General features: G+C 32.2%; 1 protein-coding gene across 3 annotated transcripts in view; it reads right to left on the reverse strand.

The window, feature by feature from the left end:
- TBCK (TBC1 domain containing kinase) overlaps positions 1-15,464 on the reverse strand; it is a 190,010-nt gene that overhangs the window by 57,548 nt on the left and 116,998 nt on the right. For all 3 annotated transcript variants that reach the window (XM_077755783.1, XM_077755782.1, XM_077755784.1), the window contains one exon: positions 14,842-15,017. In XM_077755783.1, the coding sequence (XP_077611909.1) occupies positions 14,842-15,017 (176 nt within the window). The remainder of the gene's footprint in view (positions 1-14,841; positions 15,018-15,464) is intronic.

The raw sequence follows: 15,464 nt of genomic DNA on the forward strand, positions 1-15,464 counted from the left end.
ATAACCTCTTGGTACTGGAAAATAAATAACTGGAATGAGCTGAATATAATTGCAAAAAGGATTCAGAAACAGACATAAATACATGTGAGAATCCAGTTTACCATCGGAGGGGGGGAACATTTAGAATCAATTGGAGCCTATTTGGCTTATTTAAGCAAATAAACATGTTAAACTAATTCAAGTATCTATTTGATGAGCATAAAAGTTTAAAATCTATTAAATCAAGACTCTACTTATGTACTCTTTGCTAAGTGTTTATTTTACTTAATTTCTTTAGGATTTCTAAACAATAATCTATAATTCAATTAGATGTATTCTGGAATAATACTAGCTTAACAAGGCTTATTAGTTGCTCATTTTGGGGGGAATGAAGAAAGAATCAACCTTTAGCAATGATTTTCTAACAAATGTGAGAATACCAGAGATAAAAGTGGCCTTCCCTTTTTTCAGTATGCATCTTACTTTGTTAAATTCTGTATTAGCTTGTGTATAAATCAGGTCAACAAACTGAACTTCTAGTAGTAAATTTACTTGTAACATGGTCTGTTTATTTATTTTGTGTATTTTATAAGATATCCTGGAAGAAAAGCTGGGAACAAGAAGGGCAATTATACTCTGGGATTGTGAAAATGATTAGACTCACTGGATCCTGTCTATGACAACTATGTTGTTGTCAGCTTTTCAACAGAATTGTGCCAGAATCCATTTCTCTTTAAATGCCATGGAGTGTTATTGATACATAAATGACCTCCCTGAACTCTGAGGATGCATAAGGAAGATCTCAGTGCAAGACCCTAGATATTCATTACCAAGTTGGAATTGTGTTATCTGTGTCCATCACTCTTCATGAAAAAATGTATTCTATATAGACTTACTGGCAGAAAAACATTATTATAGAAACTGTCTCAAATCAGCACTGAATTAAATCAGGAGGCAAAGGAATAAATACTGTTAACAGCATAACCTTCCTAGCAACTGCAATATGGATATGTTAATACCATGTCAAACATCATCCTGATGTCTGTAGGGAAGTATGCCATTGTCTCAGCTTAGCTCAGCTGCAAGCTTGGGCCAAGCTTACATAGGATACTTTATATCATGACAATTATTATTTTTGTTAAAGATGACAAGAATTCATATTTATTTTCTTCTTTTATGTTTCCCATCAAGAACTCTACTCCCATCACTTTTCCTACCTACAACTTCTAAAACATCTTTTTCCTTCTCAAGACCCTTAGCCTCTGCCCTTGCCCCCAATCTTCCTTATTTCTTAGTATAGTACACTCTAGAAATTTCTTAGTGCTCATTCAGGCATTATATGATTTTTATCTGGCTCTGGAAATTTTTTTCTGTTCTTGTTTTCACCTGTTGTGTTTATAGGGCACTGCTGAACACAGTAAGCATCCAGAACAGGCTTGTGCATACTGAAATCTCCACATTCAGAAACACGGCATTTATTAATTTGATGATTTAGGATGAGAAGACCCAGGCATTTCTATTACTCAGAGGAAACAAACACCTTTACTATGTAATGATGAATTTCGATTTCCCAGGATAACTTTACCAAAAAAGGATAGTAGTAAATATTAAAAAGTACAGTGACAAGACATATAACATGTGAATGTTTCAAGCTTCAGACAGCTGCAGTGAAACGATTAGATTTTTTAAGCAAGAAAAATATGAAGGGTCACCGAGAAAAAAACAATGATAAACATCCATCACTGACTTACAGTTTCTTGACCTGGAAATAAAGAATTATGCTTGAATTATTTTGTTACATTTATTTATTTACTCTATTTCATTCCACAAAGGTTTTGAGAATTAGAGTCAGCTTACCATTCCAAATAATCTAATACATGTTTTTATCCCTTCCTGATATATTATTTCCATCTGCCTAAATAGTTTTCTGGTGTGCTGAATTAAATTACACCCAAAATTTGGAACTGATACACTGTGGGAAAGGAAGTTTACATAAAATGATAATAATCTTGCTAACTCTGGACTTAAGCTCATCTTAAATAACATTTGAGACTGGAAAATGAACAGCACACTTGTAATGGGGCAAGGCTGGGGTGTTCCTGATCTTCTTTCCTTTCATCTGAACTGAAGATGTGTTCTCAGTTACCTTTCCTCAATTGGTAAGCTATTTTGAAAAAATACAGTAAGCACTGCTATAAATGAGGATTGTGAAAACCTCTCTGTAACTGCAAAGCCCTTAACAAATTAAATCGTCAAGTGCTTGGAATGCACTAGGTGCTCAATAAATGTTGGCTGAATGAATAGAACTTAGTCAAAAGTCTCTTAGAATGAAGAAGCAAAAACAAAAAGAAAATTATAGTTTTTTTGAAAAGCATTGTCTTTGATCCTGACTTTGCCTTTATCCCTTCCAACCTTTCTCTTGCTTCTTTACATTCTTTACAAGAGAGAGTTCTTCTCTTGAAAAACTGTTCCTATTTTTCAGTTTCCAGAGGGATAACATTTTGTCACTTTCAAATCCTGATGCTTTTCATGCTGTATGACAACCATGTTCCTGTGTTTATGTTCATATGTACTCATATGTTAATACCCTGTAATTATTACTTCAATCATGATATACTAAGTTGATTTACTAGGGTTTCATTTTACCAATTTCAAGAGGGAAAATACTACAAAGTGTCAGCAGGGAACATAAGTTCCTGCTAACTTTTTGAGTCCTGGATAAATTTCTTACTCTAATGTATTTCCCCATGAATGGTCTTTGAAATTCCACAGTTGTAGGTCTGATTGGGAACTGCTTTCCCAAAGCAGAACAAGAAGGAGTGGAGGAGCCAGGGAGAGAGATTTTTAAGCAGTAAAAACAAAAAAAGAAGTTCTGAGCTGAGTAGTGAAATAATACTTGTGGCTTTGGTTCATGAAAGGTAAGTCAACTTGACAAGAGGTTAGACATAAACGACTAGAACACAAGTAGGTTAGTATAAAAACATACAAAGAATCAACATAAAACATAACACCATAACCATAAATATATATGTTTTATCATTGAGGTTTTTTTTCTCATTATGAAAGAACATTTGTTTACCTGCAAAATTGTGAGAACACTGTAAACACGTATCATGTTAAGAATCACCCAAAGACATTAGTAAAAACATAGATTCCAGGAGCTAACCTTCAGAGACTTGATTTAGTAGACATGGGATGTTGGTGGAGTCTCAAATATACATTTTCAGTAAGTATTACAGGAGACTTTAGAGACCATTCTTCAGATATGTTGTCTTACAGGAAAAAGAATAAAACACTAGTTAACTTGAATTAACTTTTTGCTAATTCACTCAAAAATATTGATTATTTAGGTACTATTTATGATAGGCCAGGTATGATAGGCATCGGAAATACAGTGGAAAACAAGAGATAAGTATATAATATATAAATATGTAATTATAAATACAATGCAGTCTATGAAGGAACAGTAGATAGTATGCATGATAAATAAGGACCTGTGACTAAGCAGGAGAATGCTTTGTTCAACTGAGAGTTAACTAGTATAACCTTATTTGTGGTCATTAATTTAACTAAATACACATATGTTGAGAACACACTCTTCCTCAGGCACTGAATTAGGTTCAGGAGGCTCAAAGAATGGTTCTTTCCTTAATGTATCCATAAACTATTAGGGAAAAAAGTATGTTATTATTCTATTTATTAAGAAGTTACAATGCATCAAGCATTATGCTAAGCAACAAGGACACAAACATGAATAAGACACAGATCTTACTCTTCAGGATTTGTTCCAATAAAGGAAATGAAGGCAGATATAGATAGCTTAAGGTGGAAATATGTATAGGTTATTCCAAAAATTGAAGAATCTCTGAAGTATAGAAAAATGTGAAGGAAAGATAATGATGGAAGAATTTAGTAAGATAGGCAGGCTTCTTGTAATATCATGCAGTCATGTAGATAATGTTAAGAAATTTGAATTTTATCATAATAATGAGAGGAGTCTTGGTTAGAAAAGATTATGTTGAAAGTGGGCCAGAATCTAATATGGCTGGTGTCCTTCTAAAAATGGAAATGATAAATTTGGATACACAGACATTCACAGAGGGAAGCTGATGTGAAGACATATAGGAAGACAGTAATGTGACTGGAATGATACATTTACAAGCCAAGAAGCACTAAGAGTATTGGCAAACACTAGAAGCTAGAAGAGACAAAGAAGGATTCTCCCCTTTAGCTATCAGAGACTGCATGGATCTGCCAACATCTTGATTTTGGACATTCCAGAAGTGTGAAATGATGAATTACTGTTGCTTTAAGCAAAATGATAATGATGATGATGATGATGAATATGATAAAGATTAGGTTAGTTGAAGTCTGAAGAATAGAGAGGAATGAGAATAGATTTAGAAAATTATTGTTAGGAAAGTAGGTAAGAGATGATGGCAAGCTTTATTAAAGTGATGTTATGAGAGTGAAGTTAAGAGTATTTATGAATAAGGCTTTTTGACTGATTACATTTGGAATGAAAGGCAGGAGTAAAGTATGAATCTAGATACGGACTTGAACAAGTAGGGGAATAAAAATGGTGGTTACTGATGCATGGAATGCTGGAGGAAGAGCAGCTTTAAGGGTGAAAAATATGTTAGATTTTGGACATGTTCAATTAGAGGTTGCTTGTGAAACATCCAAGTGGAATGTTGAGTAGGCACTGGATATAAGGGTCTTCTAGAGCTAACAAGAGAAGCTGAAGCTAATAACTGGAAGCCATGGTAACTACATGATGCAAGTATAGAAGACTTTGATATAGATATTGAATAGATATTGCATTGTATAATATCTTTTTTGTGAGAGAACAGAAGGAGGACTATCCAGAAGCCTGAGGAATGCCATATTTACACAGAATCTCCAGGAATACCATTATTTAATGACATATATAAAAGGACAGGTGGAGACAGTGAGAGATAATGAGTAGAAGACACAAAGAGAAAACAATGAGATTGGTATGTAAAAAAAGCAAAAAACAAAAAACAACTCCGGAAAAATAATGTGTGAAAAATGAGAAGAGTCAACTGTCCTGCAGGTTCTTAAGAGATCAAGTGAGATTAAGACTGAAAAAAATAACTTGTGACATCTGCCAGGGGGATGGAGAAAGTAGAGCACAAAGTGAGTATAAGACAGGTGACGTAGAGGGTAAGATACATACATTCTGTGTGTGTGTGTGTGTGTGTGCACGCACATAATGGAATAATTTAGTCATGTAAATTAAAAAAAACTATTATAGAATGGTGATATTCTCTATCTTTAGATCTACATGTAATTGAGACAATAATGTGATAATCTTGCAATCACTTATTCCATTTTTAAGGATGTAAGGACATTTATCACCAAAAATTTAAGAATTTTCTCAGGAATTTTAATTTAGCTCTCTGGTATAAATAGCTAATTGAATAACAACTGGATAATCTGGTAATGTCCTAATTATGGTAAATGGATTAAAATGGAATGGCAGACTATTATAAATGATAAACAAAAGATTACATGTAAAGAAAACAATCAGCTATACTATTAAACACTAAGAAATAACAAATAGGTTTCAAAAATCATAAGCCTTTATCCATTAAATTTCACTTTCTTTAATATTTGGTAATAGATACAGCTTTATCATGTAATTTTAACCTAAACAGTCCTTAATGAAGTATCAAACTCTGACAGACTACTCTATGTCAGTTATTCACTTCCTTAACTTCAGAAACAAGTTCTCATTAGCTCTATCCAACTTTTTTTTGACTAACAGAAATAAAAACCTGGCTTAGTTTACAGAGAGATCAAAGAAACTCTCTCTAATGATTAGCTCTGCTTAATATCAAAATTCTTCCTTTTAACATACAGACTTCAGAAATATTGCTGATGTAATTATTGAACCCTGAACTAACTAAAGCATTTCTTGACAAAGACTAAGGGTTTCCACTAACACCATTCTTCTCAGTACAAGGGCTCAAAATAAGTTAAAATACAGAATTAATAAAATCAACTGAAGTTCATAGAGTTCAAGGATATGTCTCTCTGATTATGCCATTTCTTTTGATCTTCTCTCCTTCAGCAACTTTATAGTCTTATTTTAAAAATATGAAGTTACATATTTTTCCCCATGATATTTATGACAGAGTACAACATATTTTTGAAAGGGTAAAACTCATCACTTAAATAAAATGTAATAAAAATTAAATATAACTTTCATACATAAGATGATAGTATCATTAAGAAGGAGAAAGGATTTCTGGTAGTCTTAGAGTATTCAAAGTAAAAGATGGTTGGATACATGACTAGAATAGCTACATTAGGTTCTTAAAATATAATTTCAGGTCTGTGTATTTAAGTATTCCTTTATTTTACTGTGAATAATTACAACTACCCAGCTTCTTTTAACTCTTAAGAACTTAGTATTTATAAAGTTACAACTTGTGTATTATTGTAAAATCTTGGTCCCTACGTACTTAATACACCATAACATTAATAGTAGAACTCCATAGTGTTGCAAATTCTCTTGTTAGCATAATTAATGTGACCAATTCCAGTGAATGGGCTCTTTACCAAAGTTCAGTATCCATTAGAAAGAATAGGTAAAACAAAATTATATAAATATACAATATTATTTTTATTTTCCATACACCTTTTATTAGGATGGTGTTCAAACTGCTCATGGTGATAAAGGAATTCTTAATCTTATTTATATAAGTAAATATATCTGTCAAAGGCTCATTGAAATAAAATGAGTTGATAAGGACCATCAGTAAATATATAGTATATGTAAGCATTATGAATATGTTAAGAAAAATATCCACTATAGCTATATCCATAGACTCTGATATGTAGGGTTCTCATATTATTTTCTAGATACTCTAGAACTCTCATGGAATTTCTTCCTTATTGGAAGAATTAAGAAGTTGTTTAATTTTTTGGTTTATTTTTACTTTATTTTTTTAAAAAGTTTATTTATTTATTTTGAGAGAGACAGAGACAGCAAGAGTTGGGGAGGGGAAGAGACAGAGGGAGATGGAAAATCCCAAGCAAGCTCCACAACGTCAGCAAGGAGTCCAACATGGGGCTCAAAGTCATGAAACTGTGAGATCGTGACCTGAGCTGAAACCAAGAGTCAGATGTTTAACTGAGCCACCCAGGCACCCCTGCTTGTTTATTTTTAATTTCCAAGTAGGAAGAAGTTTTTTATTTTTATTTTTTATTACTTTCCAATTTGACTAAATAATGATCTGAGGAATGTTGTCTATATTATTGCCAATTCTTAAAATTTACTGAAATTTACTTGTAGCCGACAGTGTGTGTGTGTGTGTGTGTGTTTTGTGAAAGCATTACAAACACTTGAACAGATTTATTTCTGAGTACAGATATATAACAATATCTTAAAAATAACATGATAACATCTGGAGGTACCTCAGTGGCTAAGTCAGATGAGTGCCCAATTCTTGTTTTGGGCTATGGTCATGATCTCATGGTCACAGGATGGAGCCCTGAGCATGATTAGGATTAAGATTGCTTAAGATTCTGTCTCTCCCTCTCCCTTTGTCCCTTCCCCACCCATGTGTGTGTGCTTTCTCTCTTTATCTCAAAACAAAAACAAAAAACCTGTCCAATAAGTATTATACAGATACAGCAATGTGTCTTTTTATCACATGTAGGTGGTATTAATATGAAGACCTAACAAGAATTGAAGGACTTGGGTCTATTTTGTAAAAACTGCCAACTGATTCTATGATAGTTTGAATCTCAAAGTGACAATGGAAGACAGTAGCAAAGATACAACGTAGTAGCTTTAGCTTCGTGATGCTATGTACTATCAAAAATAATCTAAATCTGACAAAAAAAGCGTATGTAACCAAACAGAAAACAACATATTAATTCTAAAGATGGCCTTTGAAAACACAGTCACTCACATTCACAATAGTTTCATTGGATTCAAGAGATCTAATGCCTCGGATATACTTTTTCTCTAGTGTATCTATAAATTTCCTGAGCTGAAAATTACACATGTAATCCTATTGCTTTCTTTAAATTTTTTTTAATGTTTATTTATTTCTGACAGAGAGAGAATGAGCAGGGGTGGGGAAGAGAGAGAGGGAGACATAGAATCTGAAACAGGCTTCAGGCTCTGAGCTGTCAGCACAGACCCTGATGCAGGGCTCGAATTCACAAACTTCAAGACCATGACCAGAGCTGAAGTCAGACACCTAACTGACTGAGCCACCTAGGCAACCAATCCTATTGGATTCTAAAGGTAATGCTGAGATAGATTTAGCAGCAGTTGTTTTTTTTTTTTTTTTTAAATAAATTCATCAACAGTTCAATGGTGGTGATGAGACATGGAGAAATAACTCAATTGAATTTTAAGAACTTCCCATCTTCCCCAAATCTTATGGTCAAAGCACTAAATTATAATGCCCACTCCCTTTCCAATCATTCCAATTAATATTTGTTTACACATTTATCTGAATAGTCAGGGCATGTGCTATATATATATATACACACACACATACATACATACATATATATGTGTGTGTGTATGTGTCTGCGTGTGTTTATTTATTTATTTATTTTAATGAACACAAAAGAATCTTGGTAAATAATTCATCTCGGAATAAGGAAAAGAAAAAAAACCACTCAGCTTGGTTCAACCATGCTTCACTCTCACTTTGGTGTACAATCTTCAAACATGGACATATTGAAAATAAAGACCAAAGAACAATTAAAGAATGAAATTTGCTCTTTTAAAATGTAGGTTGGTGAAAGGATAGTTAAAAAAGGTTGATAAAGGATATTGACAGTTATATAATTTATCCATATATCTTAGAGAGACTTTGGTGGTGGGGACACTAGTTTTGTTACACATTGAGAAACACTACACATATATTATTCCTCTACTAGCAGGGAAAATAATTGCCCAGATTAACTTTCATAGCTTGTGTCACAAAAATTTTCCACAATATACAAAATTATTAATTAAATGCTGAGTATATATTTTTCCAACCTTAAATGTTCCCTTGAGTGTATATTTTTCCACTCCTCTCCCATTCCTCTCCCAATCACAATTCCTTTATAGTTTAAGATAATTTTCAACATGATAACAAATGTCAAAATCCATCTATTTTCAACCCACTAGTTCATTTACTTATTATAAATAGGAATTTCAAAATATATCCAGTTTTAAAAAATCCATTTCATCCTATTCATCAGCTACATACTTTTATACAAATCTATATACATATATATACATAGACACACACACATACAGAGAGAGAGATATTTACACATAAATCATTCTAGCTATACATTTTTTTAAAATTAATAAGCTGTGGTCAGAATTGTGAAGCAGAATCAGCTATTTAAGGAAAAGCTGATGGGAAAGACATTGGCACTAGATGAAATAATTCTTTTGGCAATTCTTTAGTAGTTTCCAGATCAAAATAGTATTCAAACTAATAAGTAAAGGTCAAAATGAAATCTTAAACTGAACTTATGAGGTAAAACTGCCAGAATGATTCCTTCTTTGGAGAGCCAGCCTCCCTCTCCCTTACTCCCCCCTTTGTGTTTGTAGTGACTTCTAAACGTAATGAGATAGTAATAAAGCTAGCAATGCTGAGGGGAAATAAAATACCAGAATATCTCTTCTTTTGTACACATTATTTAGATATGCTGTCATAAAATTCTTGGGTAAGTTTTCAAAGTTTAAGCATTTAATCTTGAATTACTAAACATGCAATAATAATTGTTACCAGTTTTGAGTGCTTATTATGTATTAGACACTGAACTAAGGTACTCTACATATACCATTCTTAAAACAATTCTACAAGGTAGCAATTATTATAATTATGCTTACTTTTACAAATAGGAAATTAGAGCAATTATAAATATTATAAGATTATAAAACCAAAGGAGCAGGACGAAATTTAAAGCCAAGTCCATTTACAGCAAAACTCATGCTTTTTCTACTATAAGGGGTCTACTTCAGTAGATAATAAGTATGATAATAAGTAGATAATAAGCATGATAGATGCATGTATAAATTAATGTTAACTAGAGTTTTCCTCTCATAGCTGTTTTCAAGTTTCCATTCTATAGTCAGAGTGCAGTCTGTGTTTCAATTTTAAAAAGCCATTTTTTATCTGTTTAGATTCTGACACTGATATATAGTATATAAATCTGAATTGTGATCATTCTAAATTTGGTGAATATGCTTTTACAGTGCATGCATACATTAGTTTTTTGCATCTACTTTCTATTATATTAAACATTTAAATCTGAACCAAGAAGACTTCAAATAAACAATAGGATAGAAAACAGGGACAAAATTTTAGGTAACATATAAAAAATTAAAATATTCTGAAAAAAGAATTATATAAATATGAAAATCAGACAGAATACTTTTAAAAAGAATTCTGATAAAACAAGTATGGTATTTTAGATGGACAATTTTAAGAAACCTATAAACTTATAAAAATTGACTTAAGAAGAATGAATAATCAATATCTCCCTAATTAAAAGACAACAGGCTCAGATGGTTTCATAGACAAGTTTTACTCCATCCATAAGAAACATAATTCCTTTTATACAAAGTGACTGGACAATAATAAGAAGGATGGAGAAATATAATCTTAAGATTAAAGACTAACAAGGACAGACAGAAAATTATAAATTTATCTCACCTATGAACATAGACACAGAAATCCAATATTAGCAAATCAAATATAGTCAGTATTTTCTGTTTTTTGTAGTGACCTACTATCTATCTCAGGAATGCAAGGACCACTTACTATCAGAAATTTTAATAATTGTCACACATTATCACATTAAAGGAGGAAAATAGATGATACTAATCAATCCTTACTAATAGAAGAAGTATTTGATAAAATTCAACTTATTCATTATAATTACTCTACTATGAGAAAAAGAGGAAAATTTTCCATATAGAAAAAGGAAATTCATCACCCAAATACAGTATTTATCAAAAACATAAAACTTAATGGGGAATTTAGAAGAATTTTCATTAAATTCAAGTATAAATAAATCTACGCACTCTCATAACTTCCAGTTTACTTTACACTACAGGTCTCGTCCAATGCAGTAAGATAAAAAAAAAATCAAAGATGTAATAATAAAAGTAGTAACTACAAAGATATATTTGATTGTATTAGCTTCATAAACATTTGAGAGAATCCACAATCTATTAGATTTAAAGAGAGAATAAATTCCAAAATACTTGTTATTTACTCAAAGGAGGTGAAAACTTTTGTCCACACAAAAATTGCACATGGATGCTCATGAAGCCTTTTTTATAATTGCTAAAACTTAGAAGAACCAAGATGTCCTTCAGTAGATGAATGGTTAAAAAACTGGTACATCTGAAAATGAACTATTATTCAGCACTAAAAAATGAGGTATCAAGACACAAAAAGACACAGAGGAAACTTAAATGTATATTACCAAGTGAAAGAAGTCAATCTGAAAAGACTACATACTGTAGGATTCTAACTCTATGACATTATGGAAAAGGAAAAACTATGGACATAGGAAAAAGATGTGTGTTCCTAGTGTTTGAGAGAGAGGGCAGGATAAATAAGTAGAACATAGGGGATTTTTAGGGCAGTGGAACTATTCTGGACACCATAACCATGCATACAAGTCATCATACTTTTGTTCAAACTCATAGAGTGTAGAACACGAAGAGTGAACCCTAATATAAACTATGGACTTTGAGTGATAGTAATTGTCAAGGTAGGTTTATCAGTTATAACAAATGTACCACTCTGTGGGGGATGTTACTAATGGGGGAGGCTCTGCATGTGTGGGAACCAGAAGCATATGGGAAATCTCTGAACTTACTGTTCAATTTTGCTGTAAACCTACTGTCTAAAAAATAAATTGTATTAAAAATATAAAATCAAACAAGTTTGCTAACTATAAAATGAATCTAAAATAAATAATGTATTTATTCTTCGTTATGGACAACTAACAATCTCTAAATCTGTATGTTAAAATTTCTACCTTTCAACCTGTTTCTCCTATAGTCTTCCTTAACCAGTGAATGAAAACACCAAAACACCATTCTTCTAGCCTAGGCCCAAAACTCTGCATTTATCCTTGATTCCTCTATCTATATCTCATAATTAATCAATCAGCACAATCTCTTGGATTTGTTTTCAGAGTATATCTGATTACTTCTCATCTCCTCCACTATTAGACTCCTGGATCCAAACCACCATACTTTCTCCTGAGTCACCATTTTGCCTTTGTCCTTCTATTGTGTCTTTTTCATACAGTAGCCAAAATAATCCTTTCACATGTAAGTCAGATCATGTTACAAATCTGCTCAATATCTTACAATAGCTTCTCCTCTCATTTGGCATAGAGTCAATATTTGGCATTGTATAAGATCTTACTGATTGATATGTCTCTAAGTTTATCATTTTCCATTCTCATCTTCACTCACGACATTCTATACCTAGTCTTCTTCCTGTTCCCCTCAAAGTGTGCTACCATCCCTGCACCTGCAAGATGGCACATCGCACTTATGAGAGACTCATACTGGATGTAGAGTTTTCTTTTTGGGGCGATGAAAATATGCTGGAATTAGGGGCACCTGGGTGGCTCAGTCGGCTGAGCGTCCAACTTCGGCTCAGATCATGATCTCACAGTTTGTGGGTTTGGGCCCCGAGTTGGGCTCTGTGCTGACAGCTACCTCAGAGCCTGGAGCCTGCTTTGGGTTCTGTGTCTCCTTCTCTCTTTGACCCTCCCCTGCTCACGCTGTCTCTCTCTCTCTCTCTCTCAGAAATTAAAAAAAAACCTTAAAAACAAAGAAAGAAAATATGCTGGAATTAGACACTGGTGATAGTTGCATAACCTTGTAAATATTGTAAAAACAACATTGAATTTTATACTTAAAAAGGGTGAAATTTATGGTATGCAAATTATAGTTCAATTAGTTAAAAAAACACACATCCTATGATGTCTTAATGACCTGGGGTTCAATTTTATATTACTATTTACTAGCTATCTAAACTATTAATCCCTTTCTGGGTTTAGTTTTATGCTATTATTATAAAATAGGGATAATCATACTTTGTTATAGGTTCCTATGAGAAGTAAATGATGTGTCTACATAAAAAAAATTCTGGTATATTTTAAGGAGACACCAAGTATTCAGATATTATAATTCCCTTATATCTTTATTTTTACTTAATTTTTACAACTCCCAACTCAGAGTTATCTTATTAATTGCTATACTTCCTCACCTTCCCCTTCATTAAATGCCATTATAGTTAACTAAAAGCTGCTCATCTGCCAAAGGATATCTCTCTAGTATGGAGATGTGAATTAATGTTTTTCTACCATGAAGAGGATACATTTTATAATTTGAAAAGAGAAAACTACAAGTTTTTATATAGAATCATTAAATTTCAGAGTTTCAAGTAACCTTACAGGCCATCTAAGATGGCCTGAGCTTTAGATATGTGAACTCTTCTACCAAAATCCATTAGTTGGTAATAATATCATCTGATGGAGGGAGTCCGGGTGGCTCAGTTGGTTAAACATCCAACTCTTGGTTTCAGGTTAAGTCATTATCTTATGGTTTGTGGGTTCAAGCCCTACATCAGGCTCTGTGCTGTCAGTGTGAAGCCTACCTGGGATTCTCTCTCTCCCTCTCTCTCTCTGCCCTTCCCCAACTCACATTTTCTCCTCTCTCTCTCTCAAGATAAATAAACTTAAAAAAATATATCATCTGTTGGAACACTTCCAGTGTTCAAGAATTTATTTTTCTTTGGGAGGCCTCGTCTACTTTTGGAAAACTGTAATGCAAATATTTATTATTAGTGCAGGTTCCTATTCTAGTTTTCTGTCTTAAGATGTTTTGAAGTATCCTACCATAATTTTTCATACATGTATTCATGTAGCTATTATCCTCTTTATTATCTATATTTCTGGAAGCAGAAACTGTGATTACTAAAACTACCTTGTATTCAACCACAATCAAAGTCATGTTTATAAGTACCTTTAATAAATACAATTTGACCATGATGGGATATGAAAACATGGATGCCCTCATATTTTGGAAACATGAAAAATCACAGAAAGAACAAAGAGGTGAAAATTGCAAATTTTTGCAAAATTACCTAGTTCTAAAAATGTCTAAGGGCAAATCTATTGTTTAACACATATGAAAGAAAATTGACAATGTTTTATCACTAAAATGTTACTTTTATAAGTTACAGCCTAGCCTATTAAATTTGTTAAAGTATCTAAAAATCTCTATATACATACTAATTGAAATTCAATTTCATGAAAATAATTAAGATATTGTGGTACTATTGGAATGTTTGAAATACATGAATTATTATAGCTTAAAGCTTGGTCAACCATATTTATAAAGCCAAGTATTTCGAAAGAATAATAATGTTGAAAAACCTGACTGGCATAGCTTTTCAAAATGCTTTTTTTTTTTTTTTTTGGTCAATCGGCAATCAATAAATACACATTCTTATTCTAATATTAAGAACTCTGTCTTTATTTTTATAATTCTTCCTTTTGCTTCTGTAATCCTTTTAGTATATGACAAGTTGAGACACTATGATTACATAGAAAAAATGTGAAACTTGTTACCTGAAGGAATGTCAATCTGAATTATATAGCTAAATAGATATAAACGTTTTCAGAAAGTTACATAAATACAATCACATATAAGAGAATATATATGCTAAAAGGACATAAGTAACAATATTATGAGTAATAATTATGCTACACTGTATTTTTAACATCCATCTTCCTTAGAGTTTGTAAATTAACTTTGGAAATACATACCAAGTCTGTTTTTGGAGGATCTGGACACTCATTGGAGAAAAAAGGTGTTGAACTTCTGACTCCACTGCTATCAGAAGTTGGCTTTGGAGGCTGAGCATGCTGCCTGTATGTAGCACTTTTAGGAGTCCAGCAAAAGAGGTTGATTGATTCTCGCACACAGCGTTCTATGTCAATTTCTAGATAGAAAAAGTTTTTAAAAACCAAAACATTTAGAATTTGAATTGTTACATTTATATAAAAAAACCACAATCTTCCCTAAAAGCATATATCCAATATGGCTAAGATCATAAGCAATTAGAAAAGATGTGAGTGAAAATAAATGTAGATATTAATCAGCATATTTTTTACTAGAATGGCGGTAGTATTTTATATTATTATATATACATATACACATACATTTATATATGCAAATATATTCACATATTTTATGTGTGTTTTATTTGGTATTATCTACATATATACATACATACATATATAGTACATATGTTGGAATATTTCAGTATATCATTATTTAAACATCATAGAATATAACAAATCTTATTTAAGAATCTGGCTGACTCTGATAATATTTTCACTTTTTCAATGTAAAATAGAGGTTGGAGAAGGGAAGGCTGCAATTTGGG

Source organism: Crocuta crocuta, unplaced genomic scaffold, assembly GCF_008692635.1.
Source record: "Crocuta crocuta isolate KB4526 unplaced genomic scaffold, BGI_CrCroc_1.0 scaffold92, whole genome shotgun sequence".
Classification (NCBI taxonomy): Eukaryota; Metazoa; Chordata; class Mammalia; order Carnivora; family Hyaenidae; genus Crocuta; species Crocuta crocuta.